The sequence below is a fragment of the Populus trichocarpa genome, chromosome 17, assembly GCF_000002775.5.
Source record: "Populus trichocarpa isolate Nisqually-1 chromosome 17, P.trichocarpa_v4.1, whole genome shotgun sequence".
In the NCBI taxonomy this organism is placed as follows: Eukaryota; Viridiplantae; Streptophyta; class Magnoliopsida; order Malpighiales; family Salicaceae; genus Populus; species Populus trichocarpa.
This window is the reverse complement of record NC_037301.2, coordinates 14,108,727-14,135,705: the sequence shown is the minus strand read 5'-3', so window position 1 is coordinate 14,135,705 and position 26,979 is coordinate 14,108,727. Positions and strand designations below refer to the sequence as shown.

Sequence of the window (26,979 nt, the reverse complement as noted above, 5' to 3'; positions counted from 1 at the left end):
GTAGTGAAACTGAACCAAAACATTCAATAAAAAAGTATTATTTTTTTATTAATTTTACCCAGTTTGTTTTTTTAAGACACTACAATCAAATCTGTATTCCTAGATTTTTCTCGGACAAAACATAAACCGAAGTTTGAGTTCGGATTGAAATGAGTAAGCCTATTTTTTCTGGTTCTAAGACCCGAAGTTCTAGCGACCAACTCCGTTTTTTTCAAATTGTCTTTCATTATTAAGAAAGGGTAAAGTATGAGACTGATTGAATTATAAGACATCTTGATCTTTAATCTTGCTTTAGAAAGTTTGGGGGAAGCAGAATCTACAGTGGGAAACAATTAACAGTACTAAAGCAAGCAGGTATACAACAAGAGCCATTCATGTATTTTCCTTACAATCCAAGACTTGCACCTTTGCTTGCTTTGAATACTTTTGATTTACTTGTAGTCAACGTGCTCTTTCCATTTCAACCAAGAAATCTGTTGTTGCATCGTTTCTTCATATGTTCAAAACTTTTATTTTCATCTTATTTCTGGCCATGTCAACTGATTTTACAGAAGTTAACTAGAGAGGTGAATTGATGGAGAAGACTGCGGCGAAAACTGAAGAAGTTGCTGGTAGAAGCTTATTAGATTTGGTGTTCTCTTGGTCTATCAGGGATGTACTAAACAGAAATCTTTACAAAAATCAGGTTCGCATGTATGCCGTTTTGTCATGTTTATGTGTACGATCCACTTATGATTATATTTTTTGGCGGTTAAATCCCATTTGCAAGTTGATTAAAGTGAAATCATTTAGAGACTTCTCCTTCCATGACATTTAGATTTTGCTGAAACAAGATCAATCTTGGCATGAACTTAGACTTGATCCCTCTACTTTTCTTTGGAAAGGATTAGACCAGTAAGCTAAGAATCCAATGGTCAGTAAAGCAGAACATGTTGTTCTTTGAAGATCATTTATATTAGCGGTTTCTTTTCATGTTTTTGGAATTTTCAGATTTGACATAAGATTAATTGACAGCAACTGGAAAATGCAGTTGACCAATTTCTATTTTCTTGCATTTGATGTCTGTGGCACTAAATTACTCAACAACAGGTGAAGAGGATACCAGAGACATTCACGTCAATGTCACATTACATGAAGTCATTCATTCCTGGTCTAATCGAGGAAACTCGGGCAGATTTGTGCTCAAACATGATGAAGGTCTCCCAAGGACCTACAAGGGAGATCTTCTCAATTGAAAGATCAAAAGAGTATAAACCTCCCAAAGACTTGTTTTATAAGATATGGTTGAAAAGAATGGGAATAACTGGAAATGGGAAAGGAATATACGAGCCTGAGGTTGGAGATCTCATTGCTTTGACAGATGCAAGACCCAAAGACATTGCTGATTTGAACAGGCCTGGGATAAACTATCTTCTTGCTTATGTTCATAGGCTACCTAATGGGCTGGATGATGACGATAATCATGAAATGCTATCAATTCTCACATCCAAACCCATTCAATTTGAATTAGAAAATAAGCAGAATAAAAGGGAGTCTGTCATTGCTGGACAAGAGATTCAAAAGAAAAGCAGAGCCACTGTCTTCGTTGTTTACCTAGCAAACATGACGACGAATGTTCGCATATGGAGATCATTGAACTCAGATCTGCAAGGAGGGAACACGAACGTTATCCAGAATGTGCTTGAAACTAGTTCACCTGTAAGAAGGAGAAATCATTGTTCTTTATGTGTATGGAAGTTCTAGTTCTACTCTAATCATTCAGCTGCTTAACTGACAGTTGCTGTGTCTTCTCCTGCAGGATAGCCAAGATTGTTCTCACTGCTTATCTGAAGTGAATAGAAGTGCTGCTTTTTCTGGTATGGAAGAAACCATAATCAGCTCTTATAATTTAAATGAATCACAGGAAAATGCAATTGTAAGCTGCATCGGTCTGAGTGAATGCCAGCATCAAAGCACTGTCAAACTAATTTGGGGTCCTCCAGGGACTGGAAAGACAAAGACAGTTGGTTTATTATTGTTTTCTCTACTTAAATTGAAGTGCAGGACACTTACATGTGCTCCAACCAATATTGCTGTGTTGCAAGTGACATCGGGACTCCTAAAGCTAGTTACAGACTCTCTTGAATATGACACTTATGGACTTGGAGATATAGTTCTCTTTGGGAATGGGGAGCGAATGAAGATTTCTGAGAATGATGATCTTGAAGATATATTTCTTGACCATCGTGTTGAAGTGCTTTATCATTGCTTTGCCCCGTCAACCGGGTGGAAGCACACTGTAGATTCAATGATAAATTTGCTTGAAGATCCTGAGCATCAGTACCGCAGGTACTTTGAAATCATGAAAAAAGAGAATGTGGGAGGGGGTCAGGATGATGGAATGATTGAATTTGAAGAGATGAACAGAAACAAAGAGAAGGACGAAGTGGTCAGTGAACAAAACCAGAAGGGCAGGAACAGCAGGAAAGTTATGAAGAAAATTTTAGTACAGGCATTGAAAGACAACAAGAAAACTGAAAAAAAGAAACAAAAGGTTTCTTATTATCAAGATAAGCTTCCAAAGTGTGTGGGAAAAGGAGATCAATATGGAAAGGAAAACAGGGAAGATGATATTCTCCCGTTCGAGGAATTTGTAAAGAAAAGGTTCAAAATCCTTAGTGAGAAGCTGGACATTTTAATTGTAGGTTTGTACACGCATTTGCCAACGTCTGTCATTTCATTAGAAGTTGTGAAGAACATGATAAAAGCTCTTGATTCACTCAGCCGCCTGAAAACCTTGTTGAATGGTGTTAGCATTGGAGATGAAGGTTTAAAGCTAGTCCTCAATGATTTCGAAGATGAAGAAAGCAGTGCTTGTCAATTTTCATGGTTGGCCACTAAAAGAAAGGATTGCATTCAGATACTGAATTCACTTCCTCGATCATTTGACGTGCCCAATATTTTTAAAAGTTATCAAGTCAGAAACTTTTGCTTGGAAAATGCCTGTCTAGTTTTCTGTACCGCTTCAAGCTCTGCCAAGTTGCACACAAAAGGAATGAAACCGATAAAATTGTTGGTTGTTGATGAAGCTGCGCAGCTTAAAGAATGTGAATCGACCATTCCATTGCAGCTTTCTGGTCTTCGCCATGCCGTTCTTATAGGTGACGAGCGCCAACTTCCTGCCATGGTTCAGAGTCAGGTGATGAGGTTAATCTTTTTTGCATTCCATTTACTGAGTAATTTATAAGATTTAAGTTCTAATGTTTTGCACATAACTTCATCAGATTTCCGAGAAAGCTGAATTTGGAAGGAGTTTGTTCGAGAGATTGGTCATACTGGGACACGAGAAACACCTACTGAATATGCAGTACAGGATGCATCCATCTATAAGCTTATTCCCAAATAAAGTGTTCTATGATGGGCTAATCCAGAATGCTTCAACTGTCAAAGAAAGAAACTATCAGAAACGATTCCTTCAAGGCAATATGTATGGGCCTTACTCATTTATTAATTTAGCCAATGGGGAAGAGCAATTCAATGACGATTGCAGCACGAAAAATTTGGTGGAGGTTGCTGTAGTTTCAGAGCTAGTTGCAAGTCTTTTTAAAGGTATGCATTTAAGAAATGGTGTTAGGGAAATCAAATATATGACATAGCTATTGGTTTATCTTTTTGTTGGCAAATGAGAAAGCTAAAGCTTTCCTTTTCTTTCCATCGCAGGGTTTACCAAGGCAAGAAAGGGGATGAGCGTAGGAATCATATCACCGTACAGGGCTCAAGTTTATGCAATTCAAGAAAAGATTGGAAAGACTTACAGTGCATATAGTGACTTTGCCGTAAATATTCGGTCTGTCGATGGATTTCAAGGAGGCGAAGAGGATGTTATAATTATCTCTACTGTCAGATGTAATGCAAACGGAAAAATAGGTTTCCTTTCCAATCGCCAAAGGGTTAATGTGGCATTGACCCGTGCAAGGTATCATCTCCAAATACCAGATAGGATTGCAAGTTTTTGCAAGTTAATGTGTGTGTATGCATCTATGTGTTAAGACATTCCAGAAATCAATTACGTGGTTTGGCAATTTGCCTATTCCATGGAGCTACTAGCTTGTATTAGTCAAGCTTAGAAATAATACAAACAACAAAACAAGAAGGAGGAGAAAATTCTTATCTACTCAACTCAACTCTCTCTTTGTTTCTCTCTATTTTTGATGTCACTCAGCTCTCATTAACACCTTTTATTTATAGCTGATATGGGAGACAATCCTTCCCATTTTAGTCAATTATAGTAGCCACTTTTGCCACCGTATTTAATATTCGGCAACCACTTTTGACCTACACCATGCAGCCATGTTTAACATGACAGCCAACAGCCCGTTTGTGTCCATAGATAACACTATGTATGGATGATTTTGAATAACAATTTATGATGTACTGTCTAATGAAGGTACTGCCTCTGGATATTGGGAAATGGAGCAACTCTTGTCAACAGTAACTCTATTTGGAAGAAATTAGTTACTGACGCTAAGGAACGGAGGTGTTTCTATAATGCCGAAGACGATAAAAGCTTGTCTAAGGCTATTGTGGATGCCTTGGTGAATGTGAATTCTCTGCTGTTTAGAAATGCAAGATGGAAGGTATGTATGCTGAATACTACTGTCTATTTTTTCATGTAATCGTTATGTCTCAAGCTGAATACTACTCGGTGGACTTATCATCTCAATCCTTTTTCCCATTAAAGTTTTGCTTCAGTAACGATTTTCGGAAATCCATTCTGAAAGTGAGAAATGAGGCTCGTCAGGAAGTGATTTCTTTGCTGGCAAAGCTTTCGAGTGGCTGGCGGCAATATCCTGAAGAGAGAAACATCGTTGTCCGACATGGAACTTCTTCTGTACTGTTAGAACAATACAGAGTCAATGACCAGCTTCGTCTGATTTGGACAGTGGATATAATCAAGGAAAACTCAAACCACACACAAATTCTCAAGGTGTGGGATGTTTTACCATTACCTGATTTACCAAAACTACCAAGGCGTCTCGATGATGTCTTTGGGAATTATACAGTTGATAAGATGAATCGCTGCAAGCACAGATGTATAGAAGGGTATGCATTTCTCTATTTTCATTTTACTAGATTCTGGTGTTAATTATACATCAACGGTTGCTTGAGTTGACTTGATCAGCAGTAGGAATCCATTGACAAACCTCAGATTTTTTTCTGTTTTATGCAACAAGGGCAGGTCTCAAACCTGACCCGAGACCTCTCCCCTTCTTGCTCTGCAAGAAAGAATACCATTAGGCAAAACATCCATTGCTATGGGTAATGATGCTTGAATGAGAAGGGGTATTCTCTACTATACTTGCTCTGCTGGCCTGAATAATAAAAAAAATCAATTATCATTGCATTGTCTTTTTTGAATTGCAGGAATTTGGTTGTTCCAATGAGATGGCCAATGGATTTCGATGGTGCTGCCGCGCGTAGCATCCCTGAAATTGATCATGTAAAACTTCCGTCGCAACCTTTGTCTTCACTTCTGGTGCGGACACCACAAGTGAAGACACGAGTACCATACCGCAGATTACCTGAATATATAGAGAAAGACGACAAAAGAAATCTCCGCATATCACTTTTTGGATGGGAGCTCATATGCGTCTATTTCCTTGTTTTTATTTTGATTATTTGTGTTATTCGGTTTTAATTAATGGATTGAGCATAATAATTGGATGTTTTAGGACTATATTATTTATATATATATTTTTTTTTCAGTTTGAAAGATAATTTTGATAAATTAATAAAATAACAAACTCTTCATCCTCTGAATTTCTTTTTCTTTCAATTTTTTTTCTGAACTTTGAATTCTTAGCTTTTTTCTTTCTTTCTTTGTTTTTAGTTTTCTTTAGTTTTTTGTTTTGCAGAAACATGCTTGATTTATATATAGTTTTTTAAAATGTTGTTATATTTTTTTTTAAAAATTTAAAATAATATTATTTTAAATTCAGTACTTTTATCTATATAAGTTAAATGCGTGATATGTGACCCAATATAGATGAGTTGAATAACTTTGATTGAGACCATGTTTTTAATAGTACAATATTTTATTAAATTTCACAATCAAGTGTCATTGTTTACAATTTAATTGGATTTTAAAAATAAGCATTGGCTCCATGTTGAATGTAAGAATTTATATGCAATTGTTTATGTCCGAATTTATATGATTTTAATAGTGTTGCAGTAATAAAATCGTACTGTAATTTTCAAGTAATTTATATGCATTTGTTTATGTCTGAATTTATATATATTTTTTTAAATCATAACCACAAAACCTACCACAATTCTAAACACACCCATAATTAAACACCATATATAAAGGAGGTCAATTTCATTTAAAATGTGATTTGATTTAAATTTTTTAAAATAATATTATTTTGAAATACTAATATTTTAAATTGACTTGTATTAATATGAGTTAAGTAGTTTTATCCATGACATATGACTTTAACATAGCTGAGTTTAAGACAATAATAAATTTTTTTAATATTACAATATTTTATTAAATTTCACAATCAAGTGTCATTGTTTACAATTTAATTGAATTTTAAAAATGATTGGACTCCATGTTGAATATAAGAATTTATATGCAATTGTTTATGTCTAAATTTATATGATTTTAATAGTGTTTGGTAATAAAATTCATGTGGGTTCAGAATTCACACTTGAAATTACACCATAAGGATATAAAACCTTAGTATTTCGGGTGCATGGGACGGGACAGAAAATTAGAGCATCATCGTAAAGTACGCAAGCATTCCTGCTCCTTCCTCTCCTTCGGTATTTGTCACAATAAAGGAAAAATCGTTGGAATATGAACACTTTGTCTTGCTATTCACAACCAGGAAAAGTCCTTTGGCCTCATCGTATGGAAGCTCCCTCTCCTTTTTCCTTATGCTATAAATTTAAGTAATGCAACTGATGAAGTATGAGACATCTTGATCTTTAATCTTGCTTTAAAAAGTTTGGGGAAAGCAGAATCTACAGTGGGAAACAATTAACAGTACTAAAGCAAACAGGTATACAACAGGAGCCATTCATGCATGTATTTTCCATACAAACCAGCAAGACTTGCAACAGTGCTTGCTTTAATTACTTTTGATTTACTTGTAGTCAACGTGCGCTTTCCACTTCAATCTTGATTCTTCAGGAATCTCTGGCCCATTTTCATCAAATCATCTGTACGTCCATTTATTTTCATTTATTGGGGTTTTTGGTAGCTATTTAAAAAAGAAGCATTGTCACAAGGTAAATATCTGTACTGGTCTTACTGTTGGGTTTCTTCACTCATAAGAAATCTGTTGTTGCATCGTTTCTTCATATGTTCAAGACTTTTATTTTCATCTCATTATTGGCTTTGTCAACTGATTTTACAGAAGCTAACTAGAGAGGAGAAATGATGGAGAAGACTACAGCGAAAACTGAAGAAGAAGTTGCTGGTAGAAGCTTATTAGATTTGGTGTTCTCTTGGTCTATCACGGATGTACTTAACAGAGATCTTTACAAAAATCAGGTTTGCATGAATGCCATTTTGTCATGTTTATGTGTACGATCCACTTATGATATGATTTTTTTTTTCCTGTTAAAATCTGTACAAGTTACATTTCTACTGATTAAATTTGGCAAGTTGAAATCATTTAGAGACTTCTCCTTGCACGACATTAATATTTTGCTGAAACAAGATCAATCTGGCATGAACTTAGACTTGATCCCTCTACTTTTCTTTGGAAAGGCTTAGACCAGTAAGCTGAGCATCCAATGGTTAGCAAAGCAGAACATAAGTTCTTTGAAGATCATTTATAGTAGCGGTTTCTTTTCATGTTTTTGGAATTTTCAGAATTGACGTACGTAAGATTAATTGACAGCAACTGTAAATGCAGTTGACCGATTTCTATTTTCTTGCATTTGATGTCGGTGGCACTAAATTACTCACTAACAGGTGAAGAAGATACCAGAGACATTCACGTCAACGTCACATTACATGAAGTTATTCATTCCTGCTCTAATCGAGGAAACTCGTGCAGATTTGTGCTCAAACATGATGAAGGTCTCCCAAGCACCTACAAGGGAGATCTTTTCAATTGAAAGATCAAAAGAGTATAAACCTCCCAAAGACGTATTTTATAAGATATGGTTGAATAGAATGAGTAAAACTGGAAATGGGAAAGGAATATACGAGCCCGAGGTTGGACATCTCATTGCTTTGACAGATGCAAGACCGAAAGACATTGCTGATTTGAACAGTCCTGGGATAAACTATCTTCTTGCTTATGTTCATGAGGTATCTAATGGGCTGGATGATGACAATAATCATGAAACGTTATCAATTCTCACATCCAAACCCATTCAATTTGAACTAGAAAACAAGCAGAATAAAAGGGAGTCTGTCATTGCTGGACAAGAGATTCAAAAGAAAAGCAGAGCCACTTTCTTCGTTGTTTACCTAGCAAACATGACGACGAATGCCCGCATATGGAGATCATTGAACTCAGATCTGCAAGGAGGGAACACGAACGTTATCCAGAATGTGCTTGAAACTAGTTCACCTGTAAGAAGGAGAAATCATTGTTCTTTATGTGTATGGAATTGAGTACTAGTTCTATTCTAATCATTCAGCTGCTTAACTGACGGTTGCTGTGTCTTCTCCTGCAGGATAGCCAAGATTGTTCTCACTGCTTATCTGAAGTGAATAGAAGTGCTGCACTTTCTGGTATGGAAGAAACCATAATCAGCTCTTATAATTTAAATGAATCACAGGAAAATGCAATTGTAAGCTGCATCGGTCTGAGTGAATGCCAGCATCAAAGCACTGTCAAACTAATTTGGGGTCCTCCAGGGACTGGAAAGACAAAGACAGTTGGTTTATTACTGTTTTCTCTTCTTAAATTGAAGTGCAGGACACTTACATGTTCTCCTACCAATATTGCTGTGTTGCAAGTGACATCGGGACTCCTAAAGCTAGTTACAGACTCTCTTGAATATGACACCTATGGACTTGGAGATGTAGTTCTCTTTGGGAATGGGGGGCGACTGAAGATTTCTGAGAATGATGATCTTGAAGATATATTTCTTGACCATCGTGTTGAAGTGCTTTATCTTTGCTTTGCCCCGTCAACCGGGTGGAAGCACACTGTAGATTCAATGATAAATTTGCTTGAAGATCCTGAGCATCAGTACCGCAGGTACTTGGAAAACATGAAAAAAGAGAACGAGGGAGGGGATCGGGATGATGAAATGATTGAATTTCAAGAGATGAACAGCAACAAAGAGAAGGATGAAGTGGTCAGTGAACAAAACCAGAAGGGCAGGAACAGCAGGAAAGTTCTGAAGAAAATTCTTTTACAGGCATTGAAAGACAACAAGAAAACTGAAAAAAAGAAACAGAAGGTTTCTTATCATCAAGATAAGCTTCCAAGGTGTTTGGGAAAGGGAGATCAATATGGAAAGGAAAACAAGGAAGATAATATTCTGCCGTTCGAGGAATTTGTAAAGAAAAGGTTCAATATCCTTAGTGAGAAGCTGGACTTTTTAATTTTTGGTTTGTATACGCATTTGCCAACGTCTGTCATTTCATTCGAAGTTGTGAAGAACATGATAAAAGCTCTTGATTCACTCAGCTGCCTCAAAACATTGTTGAATGGTGTTAGCCTAGGAGATGGAGGTTTAGAGCTAGACATCAATGATTTTGAAAATGAAGAAAGCAGTGCCTGTCAATATTCAAGGTTGGCCACTAAAAGAAAGGATTGCATTCAGATACTGAATTCACTTCCTCGATCATTTGACGTGCCCAATATTTTTGAAAGTTATCAAGTGAGAAACTTTTGCTTGGAAAATGCATGTCTGATTTTCTGTACCGCTTCAAGCTCTGCCATGTTGCACACAGAAGGAATGAAACCGATAAAATTGTTGGTTGTTGATGAAGCTGCGCAGCTTAAAGAATGTGAATCCACCATTCCATTGCAGCTTTCTGGTCTTCGCCATGCCGTTCTTATAGGTGACGAGCGCCAACTTCCTGCCATGGTTCAGAGTCAGGTGATGAGGTTAATCTTTTTTGCATTCCATTTACTGAGTAATTTATAAGATTTAAGTTCTAATGTTTTGCACATAACTTCATCAGATTTCCGAGAAAGCTGAATTCGGGAGGAGCTTGTTCGAGAGATTGGTCATACTGGGACACGAGAAACACCTACTGAATATGCAGTACAGGATGCATCCATCTATAAGCTTATTCCCAAATAAAGAGTTCTATGGTGGGCTAATTCAGGATGCTTCAACTGTGAAAGAAAGAAACTATCAGAAACTATTTCTTCAAGGAAATATGTATGGGCCTTACTCATTTATTAATGTAGCCAGTGGGAAAGAAGAATTCAATAACGGTGGCAGCAAGAAAAATTTGGTGGAGGTTGCTGTAGTTTCAGAGCTAGTTGCAAGCCTTTTTAAAGGTATGCATTTTAGAAATGGTGTTAGGGAAATCATATATATGACATAGCTATTGGTTTCAATTACTTTTTTGTTGGCAAGCGGGAAAGCTAAAGCCTTCCTTTTCTTTCCATTGCAGAATTTACAAGGGCAAGAAAGAGGATGAGCGTAGGAGTCATATCACCGTACAACGCTCAAGTTTATGCAATTCAAGAAAAAATTGGAAAGACTTACAGTGCACATAGTGATTTTGCCGTAAATATTCGGTCTGTCGATGGATTTCAAGGAGGCGAGGAGGATGTTATAATTATCTCTACTGTGAGATGTAATGCAAATGGAAAAATAGGTTTCCTTGCCAATCGCCAAAGGGTGAATGTGGCATTGACCCGTGCAAGGTATCATTTCCAAATACCAGAAGTCAGCCACTAGCATTGCAAGTTTTTTCAAGTTAATGTGTTTGTATGTATCATGTATTGATGATTTTGAATAACAATTTTGATGTACTGTCTAATGAAGGCACTGCCTCTGGATATTGGGAAATGGAGCAACTCTTGTCAACAGCGATTCTATTTGGAAGAAATTAGTTACTGATGCCAAGGAACGGGGGTGTTTCTATAATGCCGAAGAGGGTAAAAGCTTGTCTAAGGCTATTACGGATGACTTTTTAGAATCGGACCAACTTGATGCTCTGCTGAATGTGAATTCTCCACTGTTCAGAAATGCAAGATGGAAGGTATGTGTGTTTATTTTTCTTGTTTCTTGATTTTTTTGTTAGTTCTTATTGTTCTGTCTCAAGCTGAATACTACTCGGTGGACTTATCACCTCAATCCTTTTTCCCATTAAAGTTTTGCTTCAGTAACGATTTTCGGAAATCCATTCTGAAAGTGAGAAATGAGGCTCGTCAGGAAGTGTTTTCTTTGTTGTCAAAGCTTTCGAGTGGCTGGCGGGAATCTCCTGAAGAGAGAATCATCGTTGTCCGACATGGAACTTCTTCTGAACTGTTAGAACAATACAGAGTCAATGATCAGCTTAAACTGATTTGGACAGTGGATATAATCAAGGAAAACTCAAACCACACACAAATTCTCAAGGTGTGGGATGTTTTACCATCTCCTGATTTACCAAAACTAGCAAGGCATCTCGATGATGTCTTTGGGAATTATACAGTTGATAAGATGAATCGCTGCAAGCACAAATTTATAGAAGGGTAAGCATTTTTCTATTTTCATTCTTCTAGATTCTGGTATTATACATCAACGGTTGCTTGAGTTGACTTGATCAGCAGTAGGAATCCATTGACAAACCTCAGATTTTTTCTGTTTTATGCAACAAGGGCAGGTCTCAAACCTGACCTGAGACCTCTCCCCTTCTTGCTCTGCAAGAAAGAATACCATTAGGCTAAACATCCATTGCTATGGGTAATGATGCTCGAATGAGAAGGGGTATTCTCTACTATAGTTGCTCTGCTGGCCTGAAGCAAAAAAAAAAAAAATCAATTATCATTGCATTGTCTTTTTTGAATTGCAGGAATTTGGTTGTTCCAATGAGATGGCCACTGTATTTCGATGGTGCTGCCGAGCGTAGTATCCCTGAAATTGATCCTGTAGAACTTCTGTCGCAACCTTCGGCTTCACTTATGGCGCGGACACCAAAAGCGAAGACACCAAATCCACATCGCAGATTACCTAAGTATATGAATAAAAACAACAAAAAATATCGCAGCACATCACTTTTTGGATGGGATAATGAACCCATATGGGTCTATTTCATCATTTTTATTTTGATTATTTTAATTATTTATGTTCTTCAATTTTAATTGATGGATTAAACCAATAATTATATATTTTAAAATTATATTATTTATGTGTTTTTTTTTTCAGCTTGCAAGATAATTTTAATAAATTGATAAAATAACAAACTATTCATCCTCTTAATTTCCTTTTCTTTCTATTTTTTTTTCTTTTTTTTTAATTTTTTTTTTGCTTTTAGTTTTCTTTAGTTTTTTGTTTTGCATCAACTTTGATATTAGAAACATGTTTGATTTATATCTATATATATTTTTTAAAATAATGTTGTTATAATTTTTTTAAAATTAAAATAATATTATTTTAAATTAATTTGCATAATATAAGTTAAAGTAATTAAATCCGTGATATGTTACCTCAATTGAGTTGAGTAACTTTGATTGAGACCATGTTTTTAATAGTATAATATTTTATTAAATTTCACAATAAAGTGTCATTGTTTACAATTTAATTTGATTTTAAAAATGAACATTGGACTGCATGTTGAATGTAAGAATTTATATGCAATTGTTTATATCTGAATTTATATGATTTTAATAGTGTTGCGGTAATAAAATCATATTGTAATTTTCAAGTAATTGTTTTTCTATTTATATTAATTTTGTTTTGTGTAAAATAACTTGTTTTTGAGAAATGCCTTACATGTAATATATTATTTTTTGCTTGAGCGTGTTAAAAAATGCTTAAAATAAATTATTTGGGGTTTAATATATAGAAAACAATTGTTAATAAAAGTAATTAATTAGTGGTGCGTCAAAATTTAAAGAGGAATATAGTTTTGTAAAATATTTTTATCTTTTAAAAATTGCAAGTTATTTTTTTTTGTTTCAAGTTTTTTTTTATCATAAAATATTTATATTCATCAAGTTTTCTCAAATGAATCAGACGTAAAATATTGAAGAGATTATTTTACAAAAACATCGTGTGCATAAAACAAATAAAAGAAACGTAGATAAACCATGGATAAATTATGTTTAAATTGAAAACATAAAATGAATGATTTGGCTTTATTTATATATCAAATTTATTTAGGGATGAGTTAAAAAACTGAAAAATTGATTAAACTGAGAAAATCAGAAAAAAAAATAACTGAAAAAACTGAACTGTGAAAAAAACGGATTAAAATTTTGAAAAAACAGACCGGTTCGGTTTCGGTTTTATAAGCCTGAAACCGAAAAAACCGAACCGAACCCAAACAAAAAAAAACCAGAAAAAAACCGAGCCAAACCAGAAAAAAACCGAGCCAAACAGGGTTGAACCAATTTTTGTCCAAAAAAACTGAACCAAAACAAAACCGGTCAATTAAACCAGTTTTAGTTTTTTATTTTTTAAATTTCAGTTTGATTTTTTTTTAATAAAAACTAAACCAAACAAAAAAAAAATAATCACTCCTAAACTTACTTTAATCTTAATATATACCACAGCACAATTCAATTTTTCTTTTTGACTTTTTACTGAGGAAGAGTGAAAAATCAAAATGAAACATGAAAGAAAGAAAAAGGGTCCCACCACCACCCCTTTTTTAACGGGCGTGCTGTAATTTCTCGCGGGAAGTGTCGGTCGTTCTTTCGTTATCTAAGGATATTCGGTACATGTAACAAGTATATCAAGTGTTTTTTTTATAAAAATTATTATTATTTTTTTAATATTCTTGAATATTTCTTTTAATGTATTAGTATAAGAAATAAATTTTAAAAAATAAAAAAAATATTATTTTTATATATTTTAAAAAAAATTCACAACCACACTCAAATATACTTTGTATTTTTAAGTTTTGAAGGGTGAATTAATGGAGGCGAGAAATTGACCAGGAGACGAGAGATTGTGGTCATCACTTCCCTTGGATCCTCATTTTTAAGGTGAAGACTGAAGAGTGTTCCACTCTCGTGTCTGGTAGTTGAACAGGTGGCTGTTCCTTCTGTCCCTGTTCCCACTTCCCAGATGAAAAAAATAAAGTAAAAATCAGCACAACTCATGTCCTGGAGAATCCAACATTGAAGCCTAATGTGGCATGTGTTTCAATTCCTTTTCAGCAATTTTGGAAATTAGGGTGATATCTTGATGAAGATGGCGGTAATAAAGATGGTTAATTTGTAGTTGTTATATGTGAAAACTGGGAAATGGTTTGGACGCTCTGCTTCCTGTTCACATCCATGGGGGCTCAGAATTCACACTTGAAATTACAGCTTAAGGTTGTAAAACCTTAGTATTTCGGGTGCTTGGGATTTTCTCGTGGGAAGTCTGTGCCTGGGGATGGGACAGAAAATTAAAGCTTCATCGTAACGTACGCAAGCATTCCTGTCCTTTCCTCTCCTTCGGTATTTGTCACAATAAAGGAAAATACATAGGAATATGAACAGGAAAAGTCCTTCGGCCTCCTCGCATGGAAGCTCCCTCTCCTTTTTCCATAATAACTTTAAGTAATGCAACTCATTGAAGGAAGAGATATCTTGATCCTTGTGGGAAACAATTAACACTACTAAAGCAAACAGGTATAAAACAGGAGCCATTCATGTATTTTCCATACAAACCAGCAAGACTAGCAACAGTGCTTGCTTTAATTACTTTTGATTTACTTGTAGTCAACGTGCTCTTTCCACTTCATTCTTCAGGAATCTCTGTCCCATTTTCATTAAATCATCTGTACGTCCATTTCTTTTCATTTATTGGGGTTTTTGGTAGCTATTTAAAAAAGAAGCTTTGTCACAAGGTAAATATCTGTACTGGTCTTGCTGTTGGGTTGCTTCACTCATAAGAAATCTGTTGTTGCATCGTTTCTTCATACGTTCAAGACTTTTATTTTCATCTCATTACTGGCTTTGTCAACTGATTTTACAGAAGCTAACTAGAGAGGAGAAATGATGGAGAAGACTACAGCGAAAACTGAAGAAGAAGTTGCTGGTAGAAGCTTGTTAGACTTGGTGTTCTCTTGGTCTATCACGGATGTACTTAACAGAGATCTTTACAAAAATCAGGTTTGCATGAATGCATTTTTGTCATGTTTGTGTACGATCCACTTATGATATATATGTTTTTTTTTTTCCTGTTAAAATCTGTACAAGTTACATTTCTACTGATTAAATTTGGTAAGTTGATTATAGTGAAATCATTTAGAGACTTCTCCTTGCACGACATTAAGATTTTGCTGAAACAAGATCAATCTTGGCATGAACTTAGACTTGATCCCTCTACTTTTCTTTGGAAAGGCTTAGACCAGTAAGCTAAGAATCCAATGGTTAGTAAAGCAGAACATAAGTTCTTTGAAGATCATTTGTAGTAGCGGTTTCTTTTCATGTTTTTGGAATTTTCAGAATTGACGTAAGATTAATTGACAGCAACTGTAAATGCAGTTGACCGATTTCTATTTTCTTGCATTTGATGTCTGTGGCACTAAATTACTCACCAACAGGTGAAGAAGATACCAGAGACATTCACGTCAACGTCACATTACATGAAGTCATTCATTCCTGCTCTAATCGAGGAAACTCGTGCAGATTTGTGCTCAAACATGATGAAGGTCTCCCAAGCACCTACAAGGGAGATCTTTTCAATTGAAAGATCAAAAGAGTATAAACCTCCCAAAGACTTGTTTTATAAGATGTGGTTGAATAGAATGAGAAAAACTGGAAATGTGAAAGGAATATACGAGCCTGAGGTTGGAGATCTCATTGCTTTGACAGATGCAAGACCCAAAGACATTGCTGATTTGAACAGGCCTGGGATAAACTATCTTCTTGCATATGTTCAGAGGCTATCTAATGGGCTGGATGATGACGATAATCATGAAACGTTATGGCTGGATGATGACGATAATAATGAAACGTTATCAATTCTCACATCCAAACCCATTCAATTTGAACGTAGAAAACAAGCAGAATAAAAGGGAGTCTGTCTTTGCTGGACAAGAGATTCAAAAGAAAAGGAGAGCCACTTTCTTCGTTGTTTACCTAGCAAACATGACGACAAATGTCCGTATATGGAGATCATTGAACTCAGATCTGCAAGGAGGGAACACGAACGTTATCCAGAATGTGCTTGAAACTAGTTCAACTGTAAGAAGGAGAAATCATTGTTCTTTATGCGTATGGAAGTTCTAGTTCTACTGTAATTATTCAGCTGCTTAAATGACAGTTGCTGTGTCTTCTCCTGCAGGATAGCCAAGATTGTTCTCACTGCTTATCTGAAGTGAATAGAAGTGCTGCACTTTCTGGTATGGAAGAAACCATAATCAGCTCTTCTAATTTAAATGAATCACAGGAAGATGCAATTGTAAGCTGCATCGGTCTGAGTGAATGCCAGCATCAAAGCACTGTCAAACTAATTTGGGGTCCTCCAGGGACTGGAAAGACAAAGACAGGTGGTTTATTACTGTTTTCTCTACTTAAATTGAAGTGCAGGACACTTACATGTGCTCCAACCAATATTGCTGTGTTGCAAGTGATTGGATGTTTCCAGAACTCAAACACACACAATTTATGTGGTTCGGCAACTTGCCTACTCCACGGAGCTACTGGTTTGTATTAATGAAGCTTACAAACAATACAACCAAAGAGGAGGAGAATCTTCTCAACTCAACTCTACACTCAAGCTCTCTCTACTCTTCTCTGTTCTCTCTTCTCTCTGTGTTTTCAATCTCTGCAACTTCTCTGTGTTCTCTCGATACACATACAAGAAACTTCACAGGGGGGGCACATTAATATACAATTAATGGGAGTGAGGGGGAGTCCTCCACCATGTGCTAAGTGGGAGATTAGGTAATCCCACTTGCACATGGTGGGGCTTGCTTGTCTCCAATAATTAACAATCTCCCACTTGGAGACAAACAATGAAATTATCTTTTATCCTTGAAGGCCAACTGAAGTTTTGCACAACTTCAGTTTATCAAGTGTAACTCCTTTGGTTAACATGTCAGCTGGATTCTTGCTTCCACAGACCTTTTCTAGCATTAGTTGCTCGTCATCCAGCAGTTGTCGGATGAAGTGATATTTGATCTGAATATGCTTCGTCCTGGAGTGAAATGCTGGATTCTTGGCAAGGAAGATTGCACTCTGACTGTCGCTATACAAAGTACCTTTTCCATTCAACTTGCTCAATTCCTTCAGGAAACTCTGCAACCATACTATCTCTTTTGCAGATTCTGAGACTGCAACATATTCAGCTTCTGTTGTTGAAAGAGCAACAATCTTTTGCAAGGTAGAACTCCAGGAAACAGCAGTACCTCCTAGAGTATAAACATATCCTGTAGTGCTCTTTCTACTATCAACATCTCCTGCTAGATCAGCATCTACAAAACCTTCAAGTTTCAAACCACCAGCTGTGAAACTAAGACAAGTTTCCGATGAACCTTTTAAGTACCTCATGATCCATTTCACCGCCTCCCAATGCTGCTTTCCAGGATTGCTCATATATCGGCTTACAACTCCCACTGCATGGGCAATGTCTGGTCTGGTACAGACCATAGCATACATCAAAGAGCCGATAGCTGAGGCGTATGGAATCTTATCCATGTATCCACTTTCTAGCTCAGTTTTTGGTGACTGATCTTTGCTGAGCTTGAAATGATTCCCCAGAGGTGTACTTACTGGTTTAGCATTATCCATACTAAATCTGCTGAGAACCTTCTTGACATACTCTGTTTGTGAGAGCTTTAGTATGCCTTTGTCTTTATCTCTGATGATTCTCATGCCAAGTATTTGTTTAGCAGCTCCCAGATCCTTCATTTCAAACTGTTTTGACAATTGTTGTTTCAGCTTGTCAATCTCCTCAATGCTGGATCCTGCAATCAACATATCATCCACATATAATAGTAGAATGATGTAGGAGTTGTTAAAATGTTTGACATAGCAACAATGATCAGCCTGGCATCTTGTGTATCCCGAACTACACATGAAGTTGTCAAACTTCTTGTACCACTGTCTTGGAGCTTGCTTCAAGCCGTATAAGCTTTTCTTTAGCTTGCAGACTTGTTTCTCCTTTCCTTGTATTTCAAACCCCTCTGGCTGTTGCATGTAAATGTCTTCCTCCAATTCTCCATGAAGAAAGGCTGTTTTTACATCTAATTGTTCAAGATGTAAATTCTCTGCTACTACTATCCCCAGAACAACTCTGATTGTTGTGAGCTTCACAACTGGAGAAAATATCTCAGAGTAGTCAATCCCTTTCTTTTGTTGAAACCCTTTTACAACAAGTCTTGCCTTGAACCGTTTGCTTCCGTCATGCTCAGTCTTTACTCTGTAAACCCACTTGTTTTGCAAAGCCTTCTTTCCTTCAGGCAGTGTGGTTAGCTCCCAAGTCTTGTTCTTCAGCAACGAACTCATCTCATCCTTCATGGCTAACTCCCACTTGCTTGAGTTTCCATCTTGTAAGGATTCTTCATAACTTAGCGGCTCACCACCATCTGTCAGCAAAATATAATTCAGTAGAAGTGTGAACCGTTGTGGGGGCTTTACAGTCCTTGAAGACCTGCGAACATAAACAATTGGTTCACTTGGCTCTGCATCTTCTTGTGTAGTGGTGGGTACAGATGTGCTTGAATCTTCTTGTAAAGACTCTCGAGTTTTGTTCTGCTCGGTAACATCGGGAAGCCCTTCTAATCTTATGAATTCAGATTTTTGTGGACTTGTATCTGAATCAGTCATATCTGTTTCTGCACTTGATCTGTCTTTGTACAGAACTTTCTCATTGAAGATCACGTTCCTGCTTCTGATAATCTTTCTATTCTGATCATCCCAGAACCGATATCCAAATTCTTCATCTCCATAACCAATGAAGAAACATTTCTTGGATTTGGCTTCTAGCTTGTTGCGAGCATCAGAATCTATATGCACATAGGAAACACACCCAAAGACCTTTAAATGAGAGAGTTGTACCTCTTTTCCTCTCCATACTTCCTCGGGCAGTCTGAACTCCAAAGGAACTGATGGTCCACGGTTGATCAAGTAAACTGCGGTATGAACTGCGTCGGCCCAGAATGTTTGAGGTAACCCTGAATGCAACCTCATGCTTCTAGCTCGTTCATTGATGGTCCTGTTCATCCGTTCAGCAACGCCATTCTGTTGCGGTGTGCCTGGAACGGTTTTTTCCATTCTGATACCATTGACAGCACAATACTCCTTGAAACCTCCATCAATGTATTCTCCTTCATTATCAGATCTTAAGCATTTCAACTTTAGACCTGATTCAGTCTCAACCATAGCCTTCCATTTCTTGAATGTTTCAAACACATCAGATTTATTTTTCAGAAAGTAAACCCATACCTTCCTGCTGAAATCATCAATGAAAGTCACATAATACCGAGAACCTCCAAGAGATGCTACTGGAGACGGTCCCCATAAATCTGTGTGTACCAGCTCTAGCTTTCTTGGTCTTAAGGTCCTGCCAACCTTCAAGAAACTGAGCTTCTTCTGTTTTCCAAGAACACAGCTTTCACAAATGTCTAGATTAACATTTTTAAGCTCTAGCAGCTTTCCCTTCGACTGAAGTATCTTCATCCCTTTTTGACTCATATGGCCGAGTCTACAGTGCCATAGCTGTGCTTGATTTTCTGCTTCAGTAGAGGCAATAATGTCTGCAAATCTTGTGGTCATATACAGGGTGCCGGTTTTCTTTCCACGAGCCAAAACCATTGCTCCCTTTGATACCTTCCACATACCTCCAGAAAAAAGGATTGAATGACCACTATCATCAAGTTGTCCGACCGAGATCAGCTTCTTCTTTAGATCAGGAACATGCCTTACATTTTGCAAGTTCCATATAGATCCATTCATTGTCTTGATTTGTACATCTCCTATACCCACAATATCCAATGGTTGTCCATCGGCCAGATAGACTACACCGTGATCTCCAGCAATATAGTTTTGCATCATTTCATGGTGTGGTGTACAGTGAAATGAAGCACCAGAATCAAGAACCCAATCATCAACAGGACTATGCACAGCAAGAATCAAAGCATCTTGCACCTCATCTGTAGTGGCGTTTGCAGAATCTGCTTCAGGTCTTTTCGGTTTTGTGCAATTCCTCATGAAATGACCAGGTTTGCCACAATTCCAACATTCAACCTGCTTTCTGGGTCCGAACTTGCTTTTACTTCTGTATCTTGATTTTGATCTGCCTCTGGATAAGCCTCTATCTTGTCTCCTCCCTCGAGTGTTGATGTTGAGAGCTGATCCTGAGCTTGAACTTTCACCCGAGTCTTTCCTTCGCACTTCTTCAGCCAAAATCAAGTCTCGAATGTCATCATACTTCAGTTTGGATTTTCCAGCTGAATTGCTCACGGCTGTCCTCATGCCTTCCCAACTGCTTGGAAGTGAAGCTAGCAAGATGAGTGCACGAATCTCATCATCAAACTCAATCTCAACAGATGATAATTGATTTGTGATGGTATTGAAGTTGTTGAGGTGTTGCGTAACGGAAGTGTTTTCGACCATCTTCAAGTTAAACAACTTTTTCATCAGGTGCACTTTATTATTTGCTGATGGCTTCTCATACATCCCAGACAAGGCTTCCATCAATCTTGCAGTGGATCTTTCTTTCGTAACATTGTGAGCAACTCTTCTTGATAAGGATAACCGGACAATGCCCAGAACTTGTCTATCAAGAAGTAACCAATCTTCTTCTTGCATATTTTCTGGTTTGCTCCCCAACAAGGGAAGATGAAGTTTCTTCCCATATAGATAATCCTCAATTTGCATTTTCCAGTACCCAAAATCTGTCCCGTCAAATTTTTCAATTCCAGCTGCTTTTATTTCATCTGCCATTTTTACTACTTCTCCTATTCGAATTTCCCAAATCTGACCTTACAGATGTGTCCGGAACGGCCGAAAACCTTGGAAATGACACTGAGATCACTCCAATCGGACTTCGGATGGCTCAGATTTTAGCAATCAAAGTTTTGGATTAACGGACAGTGCAGATGCAGCCGCGTGTCAGCCAGAGTACCGCCTGCGTCGCACCGGATCAAAAACTCAGTAGCGGTTCTGATGAAGCCACGTGTCTGCAGATGATGGTCTGAGTCGCACTGGATCAATACTCAATAGTGGTCCTGATTTAACCACGTGTCAACTGATTGGATCCGGCGTCGTACTGGATCAAAACCCCTCAACGGTGATGATGTATCCACGTGTCAGAATATTAGTTTCTGCGACACATCGGAACAAAACTCAGGGGATGACGTGGCACTTGACGCGGACGTTGACCGTACGGATGTGATGACGTGGCGGGTCAGCCCGACCCGTTTTGCAGAAGCCGGGCGAAGATGGAGCGTGGCGCGCGTACGGCGCGTTGATGCGCGTGGGCAGTCTAGACGTCGGAGCGTGGGGGCGCGTGCGGGCATGCAGGACGTCGGTTCTTCGCAGGGTTTTCAACAGTGGATTTTTCCGGTTGTCCTCTACACGATGGTATGTTCAAAAACACGTTTGGAGAACTTTGATTTTTGAGTTTGGATCAAACACCCTCTTTGTCAAGAACAAGCTCTGATACCAGTTGTTGGGATGTTTCCAGAACTCAAACACACACAATTTATGTGGTTCGGCAACTTGCCTACTCCACGGAGCTACTGGTTTGTATTAATGAAGCTTACAAACAATACAACCAAAGAGGAGGAGAATCTTCTCAACTCAACTCTACACTCAAGCTCTCTCTACTCTTCTCTGTTCTCTCTTCTCTCTGTGTTTTCAATCTCTGCAACTTCTCTGTGTTCTCTCGATACACATACAAGAAACTTCACAGGGGGGCACATTAATATACAATTAATGGGAGTGAGGGGGAGTCCTCCACCATGTGCTAAGTGGGAGATTAGGTAATCCCACTTGCACATGGTGGGGCTTGCTTGTCTCCAATAATTAACAACATCGGGACTCCTAAAGCTAGTTACAGACTCTCTTGAATATGACACCTATGGACTTGGAGATGTAGTTCTCTTTGGGAATGGGGAGCGAATGAAGATTTCTGAGAATGATGATCTCGAAGATATATTTCTTGACCATCGGGTTGAAGTGCTTTATCATTGCTTTGCCCCGTCAACCGGGTGGAAGCACACTGTAGATTCAATGATAAATTTGCTTGAAGATCCTAGGCATCAGTACCGCAGGTACTTGGAAAACATGAAAAAAGAGAACGAGGGAGGGGATCGGCATGATGGAATGACTGAATTTCAAGAGATGAACAGCAACAAAGAGAAGGATGAAGTGGTCGGTGATCAAAACCAGAAGGGCAGGAACAGCAGGAAAGTTCTGAAGAAAATTCTTTTACAGGCATTGAAAGACAACAAGAAAACTGAAAAACAGAAACAGAAGGTTTCTTATCATCAAGATAAGCTTCCAAGGTGTTTGGGAAAGGGAGATCAATATGGAAAGGAAAACAAGGAAGATAATATTTTCCCGTTCGAGGAATTTGTAAAGAAAAGGTTCAAAATCCTTAGTGAGAAGCTGGACCTTTTAATTGTAGGTTTGTATACGCATTTGCCAACGTCTGTCATTTCATTAGAAGTTGTGAAGAACATGATAAAAGCTCTTGATTCACTCAGCCGCCTGAAAACCTTGTTGAATGGTGTTAGCATTGGAGATGAAGGTTTAAAGCTAGTCCTCCATGATTTCGAAGATGAAGATAACAGTGCTTGTCAATTTTCATGGTTGGCCACTCCAAGAAAGGATTGCATTCGGATACTGAATTCACTTCCTCGATCATTTGACGTGCCCAATATTTTTGAAAGGTATCAAGTCAGAAACTTTTGCTTGGAAAATGCATGTCTGATTTTCTGTACCGCTTCAAGCTCTGCCAAGTTGCACACAGAAGGAATGACACCGATAAAATTGTTGGTTGTTGATGAAGCTGCGCAGCTTAAAGAATGTGAATCGACCATTCCATTGCAGCTTTCTGGTCTTCGCCATGCCGTTCTTATAGGTGACGAGCGCCAACTTCCTGCCATGGTTCAAAGCGAGGTGACAAGATTCATCTTTTTTGCATTCCATTTACTGAGTAATTTAAAAGTTTTAAGTTCTAATGTTTTTGTCAAATAACTTGATCAGATTTCCAAGGAAGCTGAATTCGGGAGGAGTTTGTTCGAGAGATTGGTCATACTGGGACACGAGAAACACCTACTGAATATGCAGTACAGGATGCATCCATCTATAAGCTTATTCCCAAATAAAGAGTTCTATGATGGGCTAATGCAGGATGCTTCAACTGTCAAAGAAAGAAACTATCAGAAACAATTTCTTCAAGGCAATATGTATGGGCCTTACTCATTTATTAATGTAGCCAGTGGGAAAGAAGAATTCGATAACGGTGGCAGCAAGAAAAATTTGGTGGAGGTTGCTGTAGTTTCAGAGGTAGTTGCAAGCCTTTTTAAAGGTATGCATTTTAGAAATGGTGTTAGGGAAATCATATATATGACAGAGCTATTGGTTTCAATTACTTTTTTGTTGGCAAGTGGGAAAGCTAAAGCCTTCGTTTTCTTTCCATTGCAGAATTTACAAGGGCAAGAAAGAGGATGAGCGTAGGAGTCATATCACCGTACAACGCTCAAGTTTATGCAATTCAAGAAAAAATTGGAAAGACTTACAGTGCACATAGTGATTTTGCAGTAAATATTCGGTCTGTCGATGGATTTCAAGGAGGCGAGGAGGATGTTATAATTATCTCTACTGTGAGATGTAATGCAAATGGAAAAATAGGTTTCCTTGCCGATCGCCAAAGGGTGAACGTGCCATTGACCCGTGCAAGGTATCATTTCCAAATACCCGAAGTCAGCCACTAGCATTGCAAGTTTTTGCAAGTTAATGTGTGGGTATGCATCATGTACTGATGATTTTGAATAACAATTTTGATGTACTGTCTAATGAAGGCACTGCCTCTGGATATTGGGAAATGGAGCAACTCTTGTCAACAGCGATTCTATTTGGAAGAAATTAGTTACTGATGCCAAGGAACGGGGGTGTTTCTATAATGTCGAAGAGGATAAAGGCTTGTCTAAGGCTATTACGGATGCCTTCTTAGAATCGGACCAACTTGATGCTCTGCTGAATGTGAATTCTCCACTGTTCAGAAATGCAAGATGGAAGGTATGTGTGTTTATTTTTCTTGTTTCTCGATTTTTTTGTTAGTTCTGATTGTTCTGTCTCAAGCTGAATACTACTCGGTGGACTCATCACCTCAATCCTTTTTCCCATTAAAGTTTTGCTTCAGTAACGATTTTCGGAAATCCATTCTGAAAGTGAGAAATGAGGCTCGTCAGGAAGTGTTTTCTTTGTTGTCAAAGCTTTCGAGTGGCTGGCGGGAATCTCCTGAAGAGAGAATCATCGTTGTCCGACATGGAACTTCTTCTTTACTGTTAGAACATTACAGAGTCAATGATCAGCTTCATCTGATTTGGACAGTGGATATAATCAAGGAAAACTCAAACCACACACAAATTCTCAAGGTGTGGGATGTTTTACCATTACCTGATTTACCAAAACTAGCAAGGCATCTCGATGATGTCTTTGGGAATTATACAGTTGATAAGATGAATCGCTGCAAGCACAAATGTATAGAAGGGTAAGCATTTTTCTATTTTCATTCTTCTAGATTCTGGTATTATACATCAACGGTTGCTTGAGTTGACTTGATCAGCAGTAGGAATCCATTGACAAACCTCAGATTTTTTCTGCTTTATGCAACAAGGGCAGGTCTCAAACCTGACCTGAGACCTCTCCCCTTCTTGCTCTGCAAGAAAGAATACCATTAGGCTAAACATCCATTGCTATGGGTAATGATGCTTGAATGAGAAGGGGTATTCTCTACTATAGTTGCTCTGCTGGCCTGAAGCAAAAAAATAAAATCAATTATCATTGCATTGTCCTTTATGAATTGCAGGAATTTGGTTGTTCCAATGAGATGGCCACTGTATTCCGATGGTGCTGCCGAGCGTAGTATCCCTGAAATTGATCCTGTAGAACTTCTGTCGCAACCTTCGGCTTCACTTATGGCGCGGACACCACAAGCGAAGACACCAAATCGACAACCCAGATTACCCAAGTATACGAATAAAGATAACAAAAAATATCGCAGCACATCACTTTTTGGATGGGATAATGAACCTATATGGGTCTATTTCATTATTTTTATTTTGATTATTTTGATTATTTGTGTTATTCAATTTTAATTAATGGATTAAACCCAATAGGTACATGTTTTAAGATTATATTATTTATATGCATTTTTTATTTCCAGTTTGAGAGATAATTTTAATGAATTGATAAAATAACAAACTATTCGTCCTCTTAATTTCATTTTCTTTCTATTTTTTTTCTTTACTTTTAATTCTTATCTTTTTTTTTGTGCTTTTAGTTTTCTTTAGTTTTTTTGTTTTGCATCAACTTTGATATTAGAAACATGTTTGATTTATATATATATATATTTTTTTAAATAATATTGTTATAATTTTTTTAAAATTAAAATAATATTATTTTAAATTAATTTGCATCAATATAAGTTAGAGTAGTTAAATCCGTGATATATAAACTCAATTAAGTTGAATAACTTTGATTGATCATGTTTTTAATAGTATAATATTTTATTAAATTTCACAATAAAGTGTCATTGTTTACAATTTAATTGGATTTTAAAAATGAACATTGGACTCCATGTTGAATGTAAGAATTTATATGCAATTGTTTATGTCTGAGTTTATATGATTTTAAAGTAGTTAAAATCGTACTGTAATTTTCAAGTAATTTTTTTTTTAGTATATTAATTTTGTTTTGTGTAAAATAACTTGTTTTTGAGAAATGCTTTACATGTAATATATTATTTTTTGCTTGAGCGTGTTAAAAAATGCTTAAAATAAATTATTTGGGATTTGATATATAGAAAACAAGTGTTAATAAAAGTAATTAATTAGTGGTGCGTCCATAATTTAAAGAGGAATATAGTTTTGTAAAATATTTTTATCTTTTAAAAATTGCAAGTTATTTTTCTTGTTTCAATTTTTTATCATAAAATATTTATATTCGTCAGTTTTCTCAAATGAATCAGACGTAAAATATTGAAGAGATTATTTTACAAAAACATTGTGTACATAAAATAAATAAAAGAATCGTAGATAAATCATGGATAAATTATGTTTAAATTGAAAACATAAAATAAATAATTTGATTTTTATTTATACATCAAACTTATTCACCAATTATTTTAATTTTAGACTAGATTCTAGTTGTTTTTTTAAGTATTTTTTATATTAAAATGTATTAAAATAATATTTTTTATTTTTTAAAAATTATTTTTAATACTAACTCAATTCAAAATATATATATATATAAATTAATTTTTAATAAAACAATTTTTAATTTTTTTAAAAACACAAATTTCACCACATTCCCAAACATTATACCACAGCAGTCAGCACAATTCAATTTTTCTTTTTGACTTTTTACTGAGGAAGAGTGAAAAATCAAAATGAAACATGAAAGAAAGAAAAAGGGTCCCACCACCACCCCTTTTTTAACGGGCGTGCTGTAATTTCTCGCGGGAAGTGTCGGTCGTTCTTTCGTTATCTAAGGATATTCGGTACATGTAACAAGTATATCAAGTGTTTTTTTTTTTTTTTAATTATTGTTATTTTTTTTAATATTCTTGAATATTTCTTTTAATGTATTAATATAAAAAATAAATTTAAAAAAATAAAAAAATATTATTTTTATACATTTTTAAAAAAATTCACAACTACACTCAAATATACTTTGTATTTTT

General features: G+C 36.6%; 1 protein-coding gene across 5 annotated transcripts; it reads left to right on the top strand.

Moving 5' to 3' along the window:
- The first annotated feature begins 59 nt into the window (after positions 1-59).
- Positions 60-25,466, top strand: LOC18106539 (uncharacterized). Of its 5 annotated transcripts, XM_052448664.1 has the most exons (11): positions 60-354; positions 552-685; positions 1,090-1,698; positions 1,799-2,328; positions 9,210-9,565; positions 22,696-23,189; positions 23,277-23,601; positions 23,718-23,973; positions 24,095-24,311; positions 24,425-24,786; positions 25,105-25,466. In XM_052448664.1, the coding sequence occupies exons 2-11, from the start codon at positions 575-577 to the stop codon at positions 25,391-25,393; spliced, it is 3,549 nt and encodes a 1,182-aa protein (XP_052304624.1). In that variant the 5' UTR covers positions 60-354; positions 552-574; the 3' UTR covers positions 25,394-25,466. The 5 variants fall into 5 exon arrangements, with proteins under 5 accessions (XP_052304624.1, XP_052304626.1, XP_052304627.1 ...); XM_052448666.1 differs by lacking the exons at positions 9,210-9,565; positions 22,696-23,189; positions 23,277-23,601; ... (2 more) ...; positions 24,425-24,786; positions 25,105-25,466 and adding exons at positions 3,264-3,588; positions 3,700-3,955; positions 4,427-4,616; positions 11,293-11,654; positions 11,975-12,310 and having other exon boundaries at positions 66-354; positions 1,799-3,178; XM_052448667.1 differs by lacking the exons at positions 9,210-9,565; positions 22,696-23,189; positions 23,277-23,601; ... (1 more) ...; positions 24,095-24,311; positions 24,425-24,786 and adding exons at positions 3,264-3,588; positions 3,700-3,955; positions 4,427-4,616; positions 4,721-5,082 and having other exon boundaries at positions 68-354; positions 1,799-3,178.
- The last annotated feature ends 1,513 nt before the right edge of the window (positions 25,467-26,979 follow it).